The sequence below is a fragment of the Panthera onca genome, chromosome X, assembly GCF_046562875.1.
Source record: "Panthera onca isolate mPanOnc1 chromosome X, mPanOnc1 haplotype 2, whole genome shotgun sequence".
NCBI classification, from domain to species: Eukaryota; Metazoa; Chordata; class Mammalia; order Carnivora; family Felidae; genus Panthera; species Panthera onca.
The window spans coordinates 70,826,230-70,844,573 of NC_138357.1; the positions used below are offsets into that span (position 1 = coordinate 70,826,230).

At 43.1% G+C, this 18,344-nt stretch overlaps 1 protein-coding gene across 2 annotated transcripts in view; it reads right to left on the reverse strand.

Moving 5' to 3' along the window:
• Nucleotides 1-17,435, reverse strand: part of PIN4 (peptidylprolyl cis/trans isomerase, NIMA-interacting 4) — an 80,140-nt gene extending 62,705 nt beyond the window's left edge. Inside the window, exons 1-4 of one of the 2 annotated variants that reach the window (XM_081793450.1) lie at nt 17,304-17,435; nt 14,444-14,517; nt 7,305-7,424; nt 6,236-6,922 (exon numbers count right to left, since the gene is read on the reverse strand). In XM_081793450.1, the coding sequence (XP_081649576.1) occupies nt 6,764-6,922; nt 7,305-7,424; nt 14,444-14,517; nt 17,304-17,346 (396 nt within the window). In that variant the 5' untranslated portion in view covers nt 17,347-17,435 and the 3' untranslated portion in view covers nt 6,236-6,763. Of the gene's footprint in view, nt 1-6,235; nt 6,923-7,304; nt 7,425-14,443; nt 14,518-17,303 lie in introns of those variants that run through there. The other variant, XM_081793451.1, reaches the window with a different exon arrangement.
• Nucleotides 17,436-18,344: the final 909 nt, after the last annotated feature.

Below are 18,344 nucleotides of genomic sequence, written 5' to 3' on the forward strand. Positions count from 1 at the left end.
TTCACTCATTTATATCAGTATGGACTCATAGGTATTTATTTTATACATTGGGTTCTAATCCAATTTTACTTTGTTGCTCAAATTGTTCCAGCTGTGACCATTGAGAGCTCTTTCATTTGGCTCCTGTGTCTTTTTGGCATACTCCCATCATTGTGGGGGGTTGTCTGAGCACTTCCTTATTTTCTGACACTACAGGTTCCTCCAGGCTCATCTTACACAGTTCCTGCCACAGTCCTAGAATCAGCCATTTTTCCAAGGAGCCCAGGTTCCTTTTATTGGAGAATCGTATTAGAAACCAAGATCTGGGTGCTAGGTGAGCTTTTTGCTACTGGGATTTTCTTGCTTCTAGGCCCTCTCACCTGACCAAGCAAGGAAATATGGGTGTATAATACTCCATGTGTATACACACAACTGTAAATATTCTATGTATAACCACCTGTATCTGTGTTAAAAATGGGTTTATATTGATGTCTCCAACTCTAATCCATTACCACATGCATTACCACCGTCTCCTCTTGCTTCTCCATTCGAACAGGTAAGAAACGTGGCTCCCACTATCCACCATTCATTTACTTAATTCTTCAAAAAAAATTTTTTTTTGAAAAATAAATAATGGGGGCGCCTGGGTGGCTCAGTCGGTTAAGCGTCCGACTTCGGCTCAGGTCACGATCTCGCAGTCCGTGAGTTCGAGCCCCGCGTCAGGCTCTGTGCCGTCTGCTCAGAGCCTGGAGCCTGTTTCAGATTCTGTGTCTCCCTCTCTCTCTGACCCTCCCCCGTTCATGCTCTGTCTCTCTCTGTCTCAAAAATAAAATAAAAAATAAAAAAAAAAGAAAAAGAAATAATGTTTATTTATTTTTGAGAGAGAGAGAGAGAGAGAGAGAGAGAGAATCTGAAGCAGGCTCCAGGCTCCGAGCTGTCAGCACAGATCCCGACACGGGGCTTGAACTCATGAACCATGAAATCATGACCTGAGCCAAAGTCAGATGCTTAACCGACTGAGCCACTGAGGCACCGCATTTACCTAACTCTTCAATTTTATTATACATGCATTGTAGCGACAGAATTGTTAGCCCATACGCCAAAAACAACTTTATCCACTAGAGTACAATACTTATATTGTTTCTTTTGTTTTTAGTCGTACAGACTTCCCTCATTTCCTAGGTTATTAGGTCAGCACCTTTTGTCTCTACCCTTTCAGTGAGTTTGTTTCATACATTTGTAATACAGCTAGATTGTTTTGTAATGATTTTAATACAATGTGTTAAGTGCACTGATAAGAGATGAGCACATGGGGGAGTCCTGAGGTGGAACAGTTGATCCAGCTCTGGGATAGGGTAGGGATAGAAGGCAGCCTAGGGGAACCGCAGGTGAGGCCTGGTGTATACCTCAAAGCAGCTCCTAAAGTATGGTCTCTGGACCACAAGCATTAGTATCACCTGGGAACTTTATAGAAATACAAATTCTTGGGCCTGACTATAGAATCAGATAGTTTGGTGTTGGGGTCTAGCATTCTGTGTTTTAACAAGCCCTCCAGAAGATTATGCATAACATTGAGAGTTACTGTCTTAAAGAATGAGTTCTGTGAGTTTCGTTTGATGAAAGGAGAGTGCATTCCAGGAAGAGGAGGGTGGTGTAAGCTTAGATGACACCAAGTAGCATGATGGGCATAAGGGGTTAAAATAAGATGTTTGAGGCAGGAAGTGGTAGGAGTTAAGGCAGAGAGGTTCAGCAGTTCCGGGCTATATCAGGAGGGCTTGGAATGCCAGGCTAAGGAACTTAAACTCTATTATATAGGCCACAGGAAGCCACTGAAGAATTTTCTGTTATTGTTAATAGCTTTATTGAGGTATAGTTCACATACCATACATACATTTCAGCCATGTAAACTATACAGTTTAATAATTTTTAGTATATTCACAGAGTTGTACATTCATCACCCCCAAAAGAAATTCCTTGCCCTTTAGCTGTTACCACCACCAAGTCCCAGAATTCCCCAGCCCCGCCCCCCCCCCCCCCCAGTCCCTGGCAACCACCAATCTACTTTTTCCTCTGTGAATTTGCCTATTCTGGACATTTCATATGAATGGAATAATAAAACGTGCTCTTTTGTGACTGGCTTACTCATGTAGCAAAACATTTTCAAGGTTCATTCATGTTGTAGCACGAATCAGTATTTTATTCCTTTTTTATGGCTGCATAATATTCCATCATATGGCTATACCACATTAAAAAAAATTTTAATGTTTATTTTTTAGAGAATGAGAGAGAGAGGCAGAGTGTGAGCAGGGGAGGGACAGAGAGAGAATAAGACACAGAACCTGAAGCAGGCTCCAGGCTCTGAGCTGTCAGCACGGAGCCTGATGCAGGGCTCGAACTCACAAACTGAGAGATCATGACCTGAGCCAAAGTTGGACCCTTAACTGACAGAGCCACCCAGGTGCCCCAATATACCGCATTTTTATCCATTCAGTTGGTGGATATCTGTGTTATTTCCCCTTTTGGCGTATGAATAATACTGCTACGCACATTCATGTACAAGATTTTCTGTGGACAGATGTTTTCATTTCTCTTGAGTCTGTACCTGATTGTAGAATTCTTGGATCACATGGTAATCCCATGTGTAACTTTTTTTTAATGTTTGGGTTTTTTTTTTGAGGGGGTGGGGAGGGGCAGAGAGAGAGGGGACAGAGGATCCAAAGATGCGGGCTCTGCACTGACAGAAGCAGCCCAGCGTGGGGCTTGAACTCACAAATTGTGAGATCATGACCTGAGCTGAGGTGGGATGCTCAACCGGCTGAGCCACCCAGCCACACCCATGTGTAACTTTTTTGAGGAACTGACAAATTATTTCCAAAGCGGCTGCACCATTTTACATTCCCACCAACAGTGTTATGAGAGTTCCAATTTTTCCACATTGTTGCCAACACTTGGTATTTTCTTGCTTTTTGATTCTAGTCATCCTAATGGGCATAAAGTGGTATCTCATTGTGGTTTTGGTTTGCATTTCCCTGATGACTAATGATGTTGAGCATTATTTCCTGTGCTTACTAGCTATAGATCTTCTTTGGAGAAATCTCTATTCAGATCCTTTTTCCATTTTTAAATTGTGTTGTCTTTTAATTATTGAGTTACAAGATTTCTTTATATATTCTAAGTACAAATCCTTTATCAGATACATGATTTACAAATATTTTCTCCCATTGTTTGGGTTGTCTTTTCACTTTCTTGGTAGTATCCTTGGAAACATAAGTTTTTCATTTGGTGAAGTCCAATTTCTTTTTCCTTTGGTTGCTTGTGTGTTTGGCATCATATCTAAGAAACCACTGCCAAATCCAAGGTTACGAAGATTTATACCTATATTTTCTTCTAAGAGTTTTTAGTTCTTATATTTATGTCTGTGACCCATTTTTAATTAATTTTTGTGTATGGTGTGAGGTAGGGGATCAATTTTATTCTTTTGCATATGATATTCAGTTGAAAAGACTATTCTTTCCTCAGTGAATTGTTTTGGCCTCCTTTCTAAATCAATTGACTGTAAACCACTGGAGAATATTAAGCAGAGGAATGACCTGATTTCTTTTACATTTTTTTTCTTTTATGTTTTAGGCAGTATCACTGGCTGCTATGTAGAGAATGTATTGGAGGGGCCAAGAGTGGATGTAAGGAGACCAGTGAGTAGGAAGTTGCCATTACCTGGGCCAGAGGTGATGGTGACTTAAACCACAGTAGTGGTAGTGCAGATGGAGACATAGGTTATACTTGGGAAATAAAGTTAGTAGGGCTTGGGGATTGTCCAGCTAGGGGAGAGGGTGATTAAAAGAGGGTGGAGGTCAAGGATGACTCATGTGAATTGGAGTCAAGGATGATCTTCAGATTTCTAGCTTGTATGGCTAAGTTGATAGTAGTGTCATTTACTATCACATGAATGGAGAAACATGTTTTTAGAGGGGGAAATAACAAGTTTAATTTGGAATTAGTTGAATTTGAGTTGCCTGTGAGATTTTTTTTCAAGTGGAGATGTGCAGAAGGCATTTGGAATGCGAGTCTAGACTGGAGTTTGGGGGCAAGCCCTGGAATGGAGAGAGTGGTTTCATGAGCACATAGGTGGAGGTGGAAGCTCTGGGAAAGCCAGAGGAGAGAGTAAAAGGAATGAGAAGAGGGCCCAGGACTGAGCCCTATGGAAAGAAGAATAGGATCCCAAGAAAGACACAGAAGAAATGGCCACTGATCAGGAAGGAAACCAGGAAGAATCTATAGGAATGCAGTGGAAGGAAGAAATTTTAAGGAGGGAGTGATCATTAGTGTCAAATGTATCAGAGGTACAGAAAAATAAGGTTTGAGAAGTGCCCAGGTATCTTTCCTGTTTCCATGCTCCCACGATATAGGTTGGTTGGTTTGGTTGTTTTTTTTTTTTAATTTTTTAATGTTTGTTTATTTTTGAGAGACACAGAGACAGTGCGAGTGGGGGAGGGGCAGCAGAGAGAGATGGAGATGCAGAATCTGAAGCGGGCTCCAGGCTCTGAGCTGTCTGCACAGAGCCCAATGCAGGGTTCGAACACACAGGTGATGAGATCACGACCTGAGCAGAAGTCGGATGCTCAACTGACTGAGCCACCCAGGCACCCCTGGTTGGTTGGTTTTACAAGAAAATATCACTCCATACTTCTTATGGGTGACATTTTAAAAAAATACTATGGAACCAATAACCTTTGCACATACATTTCTCACAAATAATGTCTGAAGGTGTTGCTGGCAGTGTCTGGTGGGTATGTGTCTTAAGTGATGCCAGCTTTCATTGGCATCTTCTGTGCTAATCTTTCCCATCCTGAATTGAGGATATTAAAAACCCAACTGCAGTTTAGTTTCCAAAATGGATTCTAACATGTTCTCAGATTGAATGTTCAATCTGTTTCCTTCTTTTCTAATCTTCTCTCTCTCTCTCTCTCTATATCTATCTATATATCTATGTATATATATATATATATATATATCTATGTATATATATATATATATATATATATATATATATTTTTTTTTTTACAGATACGTGAAAGAGGCCAAAGAAGCAACTAAGAATGGAGATCTGGAAGAAGCATTTAAACTTTTCAATTTGGCAAAGGACATTTTTCCCAATGAAAAGGTGATGAGCAGAATCCAAAAAATACAGGAAGCCTTGGAGGAGTTGGCAGAACACGGAGATGATGAATTCACAGATGTGTGCAACTCTGGCCTGCTGCTCTATCGAGAGCTCCACAACCAACTATTTGAGCACCAGAAGGAAGGTATAGCTTTCCTCTATAGCCTATATAGGGATGGAAGAAAAGGTGGCATCTTGGCAGATGATATGGGATTAGGGAAGACTGTGCAGATCATCGCTTTCCTTTCTGGTATGTTTGATGCCACACTTGTGAATCATGTGCTGCTGATCATGCCAACCAATCTCATTAGCACGTGGATAAAAGAATTTGTTAAGTGGACTCCAGGAATGAGAGTGAAAACCTTTCACGGTCCTAGTAAGAATGAACGTACCAGAAACCTCAATCGGATTCAGCAAAGGAATGGTGTCATTATCACTACGTACCATCCGTTAGTCTGCTCAGTGGGGAAAATCTCCTGGAGGACTAACCTGCTGAGGATGCCCAGAAACTCCTCTAAAATAAGAAACTTCTATGTCAAATGCAGCTGAGCAAGAACACAGTGTATTAAAAGAATCACTGTTAAGAATCATGTGGTTATTTTGGCAAAGTTTTATTTTTGAAGCAGTACAGTATTTATAATTCTTTATACATTTTTGTATGTTATAAATATGGGAATGTGAAATAAAAAATTCAGATACATAAAACATCGGCTGCTTAGTCTAGTACAAACCACTGGTAGAAGAACTGAGTGCCTTTTTGCCTGCAATAAATGTTTATTTAAAAAGAAGAGTTCACAAAAAAAAGTTCATGTTGAATGGCCTTTATGTACAGCATATTATATTAAGACATTGGAGCTAATAACTGTCCTGGCAGATCAAAGTTGGCTAACTTACAAAACAAGTGTTGTCTATTGCTTATTTTAGGATTTTCATATGCTAATACAACTATTTGATGTCCAACTCAATGTGTGAATAGTGTGAACTAGGTATTTGGCTCTCCTAGAGATGATTTTTAAATTAACTTATGGGGTATACTGAGAATCACAGACAGTAGCTCTGAGGGAAAAGAGACTGAAGGTTAAAAGGAGTCTGCTTGACTTCTCTCTTTTTTTAATTAAGTAAACTTTACACCCAATGTGGGGCTCAAACTCACAATCCCAAGATCAAGAGTTGCATGCTCTACCGACTGAGCCAGCTGAGTGCCCTTGCTTGACTTATCTTTGAGAACAGCTGACTGAATACCCACTATAGTGTGCACACTAACTTTTCCCCACCTCATCTTGTGCCGACAAACCCACAATGACAGAGTTCATAAAATACAAGGATTATTCAACACCTTTTAAAGAAATAAACAGGGGCACCTGGGTGGCTTAGTCGATTGGGCGTCCGACTTCAGCTCAGGTCATTATCTCACAGCTCGTGAGTTCGAGCCCCGCGTCAGGCTCTGTGCCAATGACTCAGAGCCTGGAGCCCGTTTCAGATTCTGTGTCTCCCTCTCTCTCTGCCCCTCCCCTGCTCATGCTCTGTCTCTCTCTGTCTCAGAAATAAATAAAAACATCAAAAAAAAATTTTTTTAAAAAGAAATAAACAGAATTGTATAAAACACTGTCAGTCTTCCATACAATTTTATTTTCTCCCTTCAACCATAATAATATGATATCCAAATTTTGTCTTAACTGGAGGGTCTGTAAACACAGGCTTATCCAGCCCACTTATGGGCAAGGCAAATGCTGCTTCTTGAAATGGTCCCACCATGGTACCTCTGGTCATCCAACCCAAGTCACCCTGAAAAACCCAAAAGATATGTGATGTCAGGTGGCCCTCCAGAGGAAACAGTTCTACAGTAGCTTGAGAATTTCCCAACACAAATGCTAAGGTTCCTAGTTTTATTTGCCTGGGCTGTAAAGAAGTGGGCCTGACAAGGACAAATGGGTGAAAGAGATCCAACCATGGACTGAACACATAAGCACTCACAATGCTGCCAGGTGTCTCAGCTGTGCGAGTTTGGTCGTGCCTAGTCTTAGACAACAGGTACCCTGTACACAACTGTACATTTCTGCTTTTAAGATCTTTAAACCAAGATATGGCTAAAATTAAAGGCAGAACATAGAAATAACCCCTACCACTGTGTGTCCTCCATGGGGGATAAATGAAAACAACACCATACCCCTTGCCTGGCTTTATCTTCACTATACTGTATGGCCACTTCATTGAATCTCATTCCAGATTTCAACTTTTCCATGGCTTCCATGATTTTCCCATGTTTTTCACACAGAATGTGTCTGACCTACAAGGAAAAAGTATGGTCACATAATTTGAGAGACACAAACAATTCCTTTTCTCACAGTACAGCAGTCATGCTGTATTACCCCCAGTAGTGAAAAAATAGATCAGGTTACGGCAACAAAACCCTGAAGTCTGCTCAGTTGGGCGATGGCCACAAGCTCGTTTCCCATGTCAAGACACTATCTCAGAACTCTGATTTTTTTTTAATTAACTTAAATTTTTTTTTACTAAAAAAATTTTTCAGTGTTTATATTTGAGAGAGTGAGCGAGTGAGCGCATGTAGGGGAGGGGCAGAGAGAGAGAAACACAGAATCTGAAGCAGGCTCCAGGCTCCGAGATGTCAGCACAGAGCCCGACATGGGGCTTGAACTCACAAACTGTGAGATCATGACCTGAGGAGAAATCGGACGCTTAACTGACTGAGCTCAGGCACCCCTCAGAAATCTGATTTAGATGGAAAATGGGCACCTGGCTGTGGGAAGCTACTATCTTAACCATGTACTTCAATGGTAACAGGAAGAGGAAACAGAATAGTTGAAAGCTTGGGCCTTTGAGTCAAATCCCACCTCTGCTGTACAATTGCAGGCATTTTTTTTCTTTTTAAAAAATTTTTAACATTTATTTTTGAGAGACAGAGCACAAGTGGGGGAGAGGCAGAAAGAGAGGGAGACACCGAATCCAAAGCAGGTTCTAGGTTCTAGGCCATCAGCACAGAGCCTAATGTGGGGCTTGAACCCACAAACTGTGAGATCATGACCTCAGCGGAAGTTAGACACTTAACTGACTGAACCACCCAGGTGCCCCAATTGTAGGCATTTTCTTAAACCTCTAAGTGTTTCCCCCTTTGTGCACTGAGATAATAATAGTACTTATGTGTTCTCATAGGGTTGTGAAGACTGAGGTGATGCAGTCAGTATTCAATAAAGGTTAGCTGTTATTTCATCAGAGTGGGGATGATATTTAAAAACCCACTAGGAAATATTTTTTATGAAAAAAGGCCCAAGGTATAAAGCCTCCTCACAATTCAACACTTTGAAAAAGTATCGTATGTTGATTAAGAATACTCAACCCTATAGAAGTATTCAAGTTTGACCTATGTTTACATAAAGCCATGTGTTTTTATTAAAATCACTCTATCTTGAAAACTGGTTTTGTCAGGGTAGCCATTTTGCAGGATTTCCAATTTCTCAAACACAATCCATTGTTTCATATTGTAAGTGATACACTGGGATGGGGGCTAAAGGTGTCTCCCTTATAAATGGAGACAAGCAAATCAAGGTTGTCTTCAGGGTTCAACTATTGCAATTGGGGGCAAGGGGATTCTAGGCCCACAGGAATAACTTCCCGATGGAGAAGCTACACAGGAGTTAGGAACATAGATAGCAAAGGAAAGAATGTGTCAAAAAGCAGGGTTCAGAGAGGCAAAATTATATAGAATGTACAGGATGTACAGAATGTACTGTCCCTGGCAGACAGGAACAATCTGGACACTAGAGATACATGTTGGGAAACAAGGACAGTTCATCAAGACCTCAAGTTGGCCTGGCCAAAACAGCTTCTAGGATGCCCCCCCTCTTTATGCTTCTACACTCACAAAGCAACCTTCTGGTACAATTACTGGGAACTGAATTACAGTATTCATGATCACAGAAAGGGGAGACCACCCAGCACCTTATACATGAATAAACAAGTATTTTGGTCTGGACAGTCTGACAGGTTACACATAATGAGTCTGTAGTACCTGTAGGGTTTGCAATGTGACCAACTGGCAACTGTGTAAGGCTGGCATCTTAGAAGACAGCCAACCCTGGGGCACCTGGGTAGCTCAGTTGGTTAAGTGTCCGACTCCTGATTTTGGCTCAGGTCATGATCTTGCTGTTTGTGGGTTTGAGCCCTGCGTCAGGCTCTGCACTGACAGTGCAGAGCCTGCTTGGGATTTTCTCTCTGCCTTTCCTGTGCATTCTCACTCTCTCTCTAAATAAATGAATAAACTTAAAAAACAAGAGAGCCAACCCACAGAGAATTTGGGAGTGATTAGCACAGAGGTAGCAGCTGACACTATGGGAGGTGATGAGATTGCCCAGGAAGGTTACGTAGAATGAGAATAGGAGAAACGTAGGTTAAAGACATCCTCGGAGAACACTGATGTTTAAGCAATAAGCAAGGAAAAAGCTCAATAACCATAATATAAAAAGAAAGGCCAGAAAGGTAGGAAAGGTGTGTTAATAGAAACCAAGCCAAAAGAAAGTTTCAAGGAGGAAATGGTCAACAGGCTTAAATGCGGCAGAGTGATCAGGTAAGAAGTACAACCGATTTAGCAATGAGTGATTGATGACCTTAGCAAAAGCAGTTTCAGAAGAGTAGAAACTGCAGAAGCCAGATGGTGGAGGGCACACAGAGAGAGGGATAGGAGGCAGGAAGGAAATCCGTGTGGGGTACTCCCCCAGCTGAGGTAGAAAAAGAGAAAGGGCTCTTATCAGAAGAAAATGGTCACAGACATGTATATATGTTATTTTTATTTTTTATTGTTTTTTATATTTTGCTTTAAAAATTTTTTTTTAAATGTTTATTTATTTTTGAGGGAGAGAGAGGGAGAGAGACAGAGCACAAATGGGGGAGGGGCAAAGAGAGAGGCAGACACAGAACCCGAAGCAGGCTCCAGCACAGAGCCCGACGCAGGGCTCGAACTCAAGGACTGTGAGATCATGACCTGAGCCGAAGTCGGATGCTTAACCGACTGAGCCACCCAGGCAGCCCAACATGTACGTATTTTAAAGGTCCCTGGGCAGAGGTCTCAGAATGAAGGGAAAGATGCAGTAAAGAGGGAAAGGTTGAAGACAGAGCAAAGAAACAGGGTGGACATAATGCAGGATAAGGCCTGGTACTCAGAGCCCTGCTTGAAAAACTTATTAGTCTTAAAGAAAGAAAGATGAGAAGACAGAGAAGGGAGATGTGGGTGAAGAGAACTTTGTTGGAGAGGGGGCCAGAAAGCCAACGAGTTCCTCACAATAGATCAGGTTTCCATTTTCTTCTGAAAATTTAACAATATTTAAAAGTTATTATTTGCTAGGCATGTGCTAAGCACTTCTCTCATGAAATCCTCACACCAACCCTGTGACACTGGGTCAGTGTTTGTCAACCCTGGCAGTATTTCAGAATCGTCCTCAGTGCTTTTGAGGGGCACCTGGGTGGCTCAGTAGGTTGAGCGTCCGACTTTGGCTCAGGTCATGATCTCACGGCTTTTGAGTTCCAGCCCTGATCAGGCTCTATGCCGACAGCTCAGAGCCTGAAGCCTGCTTCAGATTCTGTGTCTCCCTCTCTCTATGCCCCTCCCTCACTCATGCTCTCTCTCTCGCTCTCTCTCAAAAATAAATAAACATTAAAAAATTTTTTAAAAAGATAAATAAAAAATCCACCAAGGTCCAGGCCCCATCCTCCAGGGATTCTGAGGCAGCTGGTCTGGGGTGGGACCCTGGACATTGGTAGTTTGAGAAGCTATCTAGGCGAATCTGATGTACAGCAGGATTGAGAAACAATGGACGAAGTTATCTACTGACGGACTGGAGCAGGGTGGTGGATGGCTTGAAGTGAGTGGCAGAGGACTGCTGAGTAGTACTGAAGAGCCTAGCTAAGGTTAGAGACCAGGAATTAGTGGTCCCAATTCCCAAGGCTGTGTGACTCTCCAGCAGGGCCCAGCAGTTCTGGGTTTAAATGTAAAGGAAGTAGGGGCGCCTGGGTGGCTTAGTCAGTTAAGCTTCTGGCTTCGGCTCAGGTCATGATTTCACAGTTCGTGAGTTCAAGCCCGTCATTGGGCATGCTGCTGTCAGCACAGAGCCTGCTTTGGATCCTCTGTCCGCACCCCCTCCGTCCCTCTCCTTGTCTCTCTCTCTCAAAAATAAACAAACATTAAAAAAATTTTAATGTAAAGGAAGTAGACCACTGGATGATCTGGAGTTGGTAGTCTGGCAGGTGGATGCAACAGCTGACCAAAAGGAAAAAGAGTCGGGGCTCCAACATCCAGTGGTCAAGCTCTCTGATCTAATTTCCAGCCTACAGGACATACAGGGCTTGGACAACAGACAGGAAGCCGGGAGACGGTGGGAAGAACAGGCAGGCTTGAGGGCTAGAGGTCCATATGCACAGAAGAACAGAACAAGACTGGGGGAGGCAGGAAGCAAAGGGGAAGGAAGGAAGCTGTGGTTGGTAGGTGGATTTCAGAATCTGGATAGCTCTAGAGACACAGGGCAGGGTGTGGGCTCAGGAGTGGGATTGAAAGCAGGATGGCAGGATGTGGAAGGAGCCTAGCCCCTAAAAGACTGGAGGGTTCCAGGGTTCCCTTCCTACTGGGACCTTTCCAAACACCAGAAATAACTCAGATGTCCTCTAGCAGGTGAACAGTTAAACATACTACGGCACACCCATTCCATGGCACACTACTTAGCAATACAAAGGAATAGACTATTGATAGGTGAAATCTCCGGAGAATTATGCCAGTGAAAAAGCCAAAAGGTTACATATTGTGTCATTCCATTCGTGTAACATTCTTGAAATTATAAAATTACAGAAATAGAGAACAGATCAGTTGCTGCCAGGGGTTAAGGACGGAGGGAAGGTGGGGGAGGAAAGTGGGTATGGCTATAAAAGGGCAACAAGAGGGATTCTGGGGGTGATGGAAATGTTCTGTATGTTTACTGGATCAACGTCAACCTCCTAGTTGTGCTGTGTACTAGAGTTTGATGTAACATGTTATCGGGGGGAAACAGGAAACAGCACATGTACCATTTCTTACAAGTGGAATGTGAGTCTCAAATTATCTCAAAAGATGGGGTGCCTGGGTTGATCAGTTGGTTAGGTGTCCAACTCTGGATTTTGGCTCAGGTCATGATCTCACGGTTTGTGGGATTGAGGCACATATCGGCCTCTGTGCTGACAGCTTAGAGCCTGCTTGGGATTCTCTGTCTCCCTCTCTCTCTGCCCCTCCCCTGCTCATGTGCTTGCTTTCTCTCTCTCCCAAAATAAAATAAAAATAAAATAATCTCAAAAGAAAAAGCTTAGCAAGAGAATTTAGTTCTAATCAAATTTCCTATGTGCCACTTCTTTCCACATACCTCATGCACAGCCACACTGAAATCATTTTTTTCCAGAAAGAGCAAGAATCCTCTTTGAAGCCATGTGCAGCGGAGCAGTCTCTTGTGTTGGGTGCTTGTAAAAGTCAGCATATAAGGTGAAAATTGTATATGGCCAAAATTCCCTACAATATCCCTTATGAAGATGCCATACTGGAGACCAACATGTCAGCCCTCATCAAACCCAACACAGCCTGTCTCCCCAGACTGCGGCAACAATGACAACTTCTTCAGCTGAACACCAGATGAAGTACTTGGTTTATATTTAGGGACCACGTTTTATGAGAACTTCTCTTTGGATACCAGAATCCCACTTCACATAACTGGATGCTCATACGAGAACAGAGGTCTACTATGGAGAAGCTGATTAATGTCTCCTACCTCACTTTCTCTGGGCCATAGGGTCATCGAGTAGAAAAGTGGGTAGAAAAGCCCACACTGTTTCTATGCTCCCTCTCTCTTTTTTTTGGCTGCGTGTGCATGGCTGGGTTTATACGATGCAATCCACTACTCCACTTATTATACAGCAGTGAAATTTATCTTTACCTAACTGCTCCAAGTATACTGTGATAATAGAAACCATCTCTTACCTGCTGGATTTTTTAAAGATTTTTTTAATGTTTATTTATTTATTTTTTATTTAGAAAAAAATTTTTTTTAACGTTTTATTTATTTTCAAGACAGGGAGAGACAGAGCATGAACAGGGGAGGGTCAGAGAGAGGGAGACACAGAATCTGAAACAGGCTCCAGGCTCTGAGCAGTCAGCACAGAGCCCGATGCGGGGCTCGAACTCATGGACCACGAGATCATGACCTGAGCCGAAGTCGGCCGCTTAACCGACTGAGCCACCCAGGCGCCCCTAATGTTTATTTATTTTTGAGAGACAGATAGACAGAGTGTGAGCAGGGGAGGGGCAGAGAGAGAGAGACGGAGACAGAGAATCTGAAGCAGGTTTCAGGCTCTGAGCTGTCAGCACAGAGCTCAACGCAGGGCTCAAACTCATGAACCATGAGATTGTGACCTGAGCTGAAATTGAAAGCTCAATTGAATGAGCCACCCTGGTGCCCGTTTTTGTTTTTGTTTTTAAATACAGAAACCATCTCAGTACACTGCTTGGCACAGGGCAGATGTCACTAAATCCTTATTGAATGAATGAATCCAAGTATCGGATCCCATACTCTGAAACAATGAAACTGCCTTGTTACGTAGCACTAAGTAGTAAGGTTTTGTTTTCCCAGGGCAGATAACACTCCTCTGTACTAGGTCAAGTACTTCAAATAGTTATTTGTGATTGCCTCCCATCCCAATGTTCATGGTCAGGTCCCTGGACTGTAGCTTACCAATTGGGGGAGCAACATAAAATATTAAATATTATTTCCTTCTGACAAACAGTTCATTCATTTACTGGGAAGATCTAACTTAATACATGTTAAGAAACAATACAAAGTATGAAGAAATTCTGGATGTTTGAGGGAACAGTTGAGAAATAAAATGGAATTACTTTGTGACACTGGTCCCTATTTTCCAATTTTATGTTATCTTGATTTCATATCAGTAGTAGGCTAGCCTCTTTTTTTAAGTTTATTTTGGCGGGGGGAAGGGGCAGAGAGAGAAAAAGAAAGAGAATCCCAAGCAGGCTCCACACCGTTTCAGTGCAGAGTCCAATGAGGGGCTCGATCACGACTGGTCATCATGACCGTGAGATTGTGACCAGAGCTGAAATAAGAGTGAGATGCTTAACTGACTGAGCCACCCAGGTGCCCCAGTAGTAAGTAGGCTAGCCTCTTAGAATGGGTTAAGCATACTGTCTTTTCCTTTTCTGGGTACCAAAATAACACATGTATATGTATGTTATTTATATTTAACATGAAAGAAAAGGAACTAGTAACTCACCTTTACTGCATTGCCACCACCTTTGGGACCCTGAGCCTTCTTGTCAGAACTGTCACTCCCAGAGGCTGCTCCCCCTTTAGAGAAGAGATCATAGGTACTCATTTAAAATGCATCTTGATATTTACAGAAAGGTCCAATACAAGAGGAGTGGATACTTCTGTCATAGCACCATGCTTCAAAGGGGCACTCTGCCACTTTACTACATGAAGCTACAATTAACCTGTGACTCACCTCTCTTAAAACAAGAAATTCATGCCCACATAAGCCCTTCGTAGAAAACAGATATACAAGTGAGTGTGCTAATGGATGAATGAGAGTGCCAAAAGTCTGGTCCAGATTCTCTGGACCCAGTTTGAAATCCTGCTTCTAAGGGCAAATCTCCGAGCTCCTGTAAGATTTTTTTTTTTTAACATTTATATATTATTGAGAGACAGAGAGATATAGAGCATGAGCATGGGAGGCGCAGAGAGAGGGGGAGACACAGACTCTGAATCAAGCTCCAGGCTCTGAGGCTGTTAGCACAGAACCCGACAGAGGGCTCAAACTCACAAACCGTGAGATCCTGATCTTAGCCAAAGTCGGACGTTAACCGACTGAGCCACCCAGGCGCCCCCCTCCTGTAAGATTTCTAATAAGCACTGCAACTATGTATTTGAGTACTCACAATTCCAATAAGTAAAATCTCTAAGAATCTATTTTAAATAAAGATCAAATTTTCCACCACCCATATTTGGCTAAAGAATGTATTCATTGTCCAAATTCCTGGAGTCTCCTGCATTGCCTATTGATACCTTACTAAGAAAAGTTGTCGGTATTCAGATTAACCACCACAGGCAGCATCTTACATTTTACTATTATGTCATCTCACCACTACACCAACTTTGTTGTTTGTGGCAGCATACTTACTTTTAGAGGCTCATGTTCCTAAGAACTACTGCTGGATTAAATGTTCAGTTCAATAAACATTTCCTAAATAACTATTAGACACTGGGCATACAAAGATGAACAAGCCATGGTATCTTCCTTCAGGAAATTCATATTCTACTGGGGAAGACAGATACGTAAACAGATCATTTCAGGAGAATGACCTGTGATCTATGGACAGAAGGCTGTGGAAGCACAGAGAGCCATTTTAGCCAGTCAGGGAAGGTTTCCTGGATGAACAGAAGCTAAGTGAAGAAAAGACAAGGATGAGGAGACACCCCAGGGTGGTCAAACACCGTGGTGTGTATGAAACTATGGATGAATCCAAGTCTGAGGTGGGAATGCTGTGAGATAAGTAAGCCCTGGGGAAATGGCTGAAGGTTAGGGCATGAGGGCCTATGAGCCCCACTAAGGAACCTACAATAGGGAACCACTGAAAAGTTTTAATCAGGAGATTCCATCTTACTTGTCTTAGTATCTCCAATGCCTAGCACAGTACATGGCACACAACAGTTGTTCAATAAATGTCCAACTAAACTGAAAACCCAAAATGCTGATCGCCAAATGCCTAGGAAAATGTTACTGCCAAAGGAGTTTTATTACACTAAAACTGCTGTACATTCACTCTTGAACGATGATGCATTCCTGTTATCCCAGCCTCTCCCCTGCTGGATGCTGGCATCTTCTGACTGCCACCACTTCACTCCCTTTGATTGACTGAGGACTCTGGCAGCAGTTTCAGGCTGCCTTTCCATCCTCACTCTTGCCATCATCTTGGATGACCTCACCACCTAGGCTGAGGAATCACCCAACAACCTAACTTCACACTTCTGGACCTCCCTCCTCCTCAATGTCCATGCCTTCTACTCCAGGCCACCTGCTCCCAAGGGCACAACACGATGGAACTGTGCCACCGAGAACTAACAGTTCAGTCTCTGGCTACAACTTCATGTTCTTCCAGCCTTCTCATGCCTCACTCTCACAACACTGGCTCTTTGACTTCACAGAAATCACTCCCAACTTCGGTACCTTTATCCTGATGTGTTTCCCTGGGCTACCCATTTCTCCTTCTCCTGCCAGTCTAGACCCCATGCTCGATCATCTGTGTTCCTACTGTCACCCTTAATTCACTTGTTCTGCTATTCTATTCTCATTGTCCAACAAACCCTCAACCTTGGCTCAAGGCTACACCTAGCTCTTTTCAATCTTATATTGTGCCAGTTGCAAGTTACCAGGTAAATCATGACTGTGCAGATTGTGTCCTCTACAAATTCATGGCCTTCAACCTTAGGCTCTCAGCCTTGAGGGCTGATCCTTTTATTAGCGTTTCCTTCCCTTTCCCATCACCCCCAATGACGACTCCAAACCTTTACCACTCTTAAGAACCTCACTCAGTCCTTGCCCCTCGGTCTTAAAAATTACCCTTGCCTTCCACTTTAACAAGAAATTGAGGCCATGAATCATGATATCCTATAAACACCTCCCCATTGTGGCCCCAATTTTTACAACCACACCCATCCTCGTCTCTTTCCCTATGGCCTCGAGCATAAAGTGTCCTTTCTCCTATTCAAAGGTCAACTTCTCCACCTCTGTCCTAGACCCCATTTTCTCCAACTTCACTCCTTCCGGCCCCTTACCTCTCTAACTCTACCGGATCCTTTACGTCAGCCTCACTCTTAAGTTTTCCCCATTTTGAAGAAACCATCAAAACTTCCTCTTAGTCCTTTGTCTTCCTCTATCTACCATTTAATTCCCCTGCGTTTTCAATAAAGGCTTTCCAGAGAAGTCCGCACTGTCTCCAACTTCTCACTTCCGGGTCAATCCTCTAGTCACTGGCCACCCACTGCCCCGTCCCGGGCCCTGGGGGTCGCCGGTCGGCTTCCTCCCCTCGCTCCTCATCCGATCCCATTCTCTCTGGCTGCTTTGGCCGCTCTACCTTTCCCCCCTTTCCCGGAACGGCTTTTTCCCTTGGGCGGCATCTTCGAATCTTGGGGCTGTACTTTCAAAGGCTTCGGTTGCCTGACAAAGCCCCTTCAGGCCCCACGGGCATGTCCGAAACAAACGACTGAAAACGGCATCGAACTTGACAGTTTTTGCTGTGGCCCTGGAAGCAGGCATAATTTGGGGCAGACCCGGTCCTTGGGCCCGCGGACCAATGGAGCTGAAGATGTCTGACCAATAAGAAGTTAGGTTCTGTTAGAGGGGAGGAGCCAGTGGTGAAGCAGGGGCGGGAAACCCCGCCTTTGCGTTTTTTTTGTCGTAGCTGTTCCTTCTATCGCACGCCATTATTTGCGCTAGCTCCCATGCTCCCTCACTCCCCCGCCCATCTCCTCCACGCATGCGTAGTGGAAGGTGCGGGCCTCTGCAGTCCCTTGGCGCCGGCTCTAGCCAATCCCGCGGGGCCGCCAGACAAAGGGAAAGGAGGAAGAGCCGCGGTGGTTGCCCCCTCCTCCTGTTCTCTCCTACTCATAGGCCTTGCTCTCTCTTGAGGTTTTTCATTTTTAAATTTTATTCTGCAGTTGTAGCTGATTGGATTTAGAAGATAGTTAAAAAAAAAAAAGCTATCACCCCTCTGCCTCTTGCAGAACTCTGTCATGGAGAAAAATTGGAAGCGGTCTAAATGTTCCTCAGTGGGGTATTGCTTAAATAAATAATGTTTCAATCACACAAAAGGATATGCGCCATTTAAAATAATGAATGTAAAGCTGTCTGAAAAGCTGACACAGGAAATGGACTTAAGGAAGGTTACAGACCAAGCTATAGAATATGATTCATTTTTTAGAAAAAGTATATAGTGTGCTCTATTATATATGCATAAAAGACAGGAAGGCTACCTAGCAAAATGTGACCAGTGGTGCTAGTACAGGTTGTTGTATATGTTTCTGTATATTTTCCAAATTTTCTGTAATGGTGCAGTATAAAATACTTAAAAGCATGGATTCTGGAGCCAGACTGCCTGGCTTCAAATCCCTGCTCC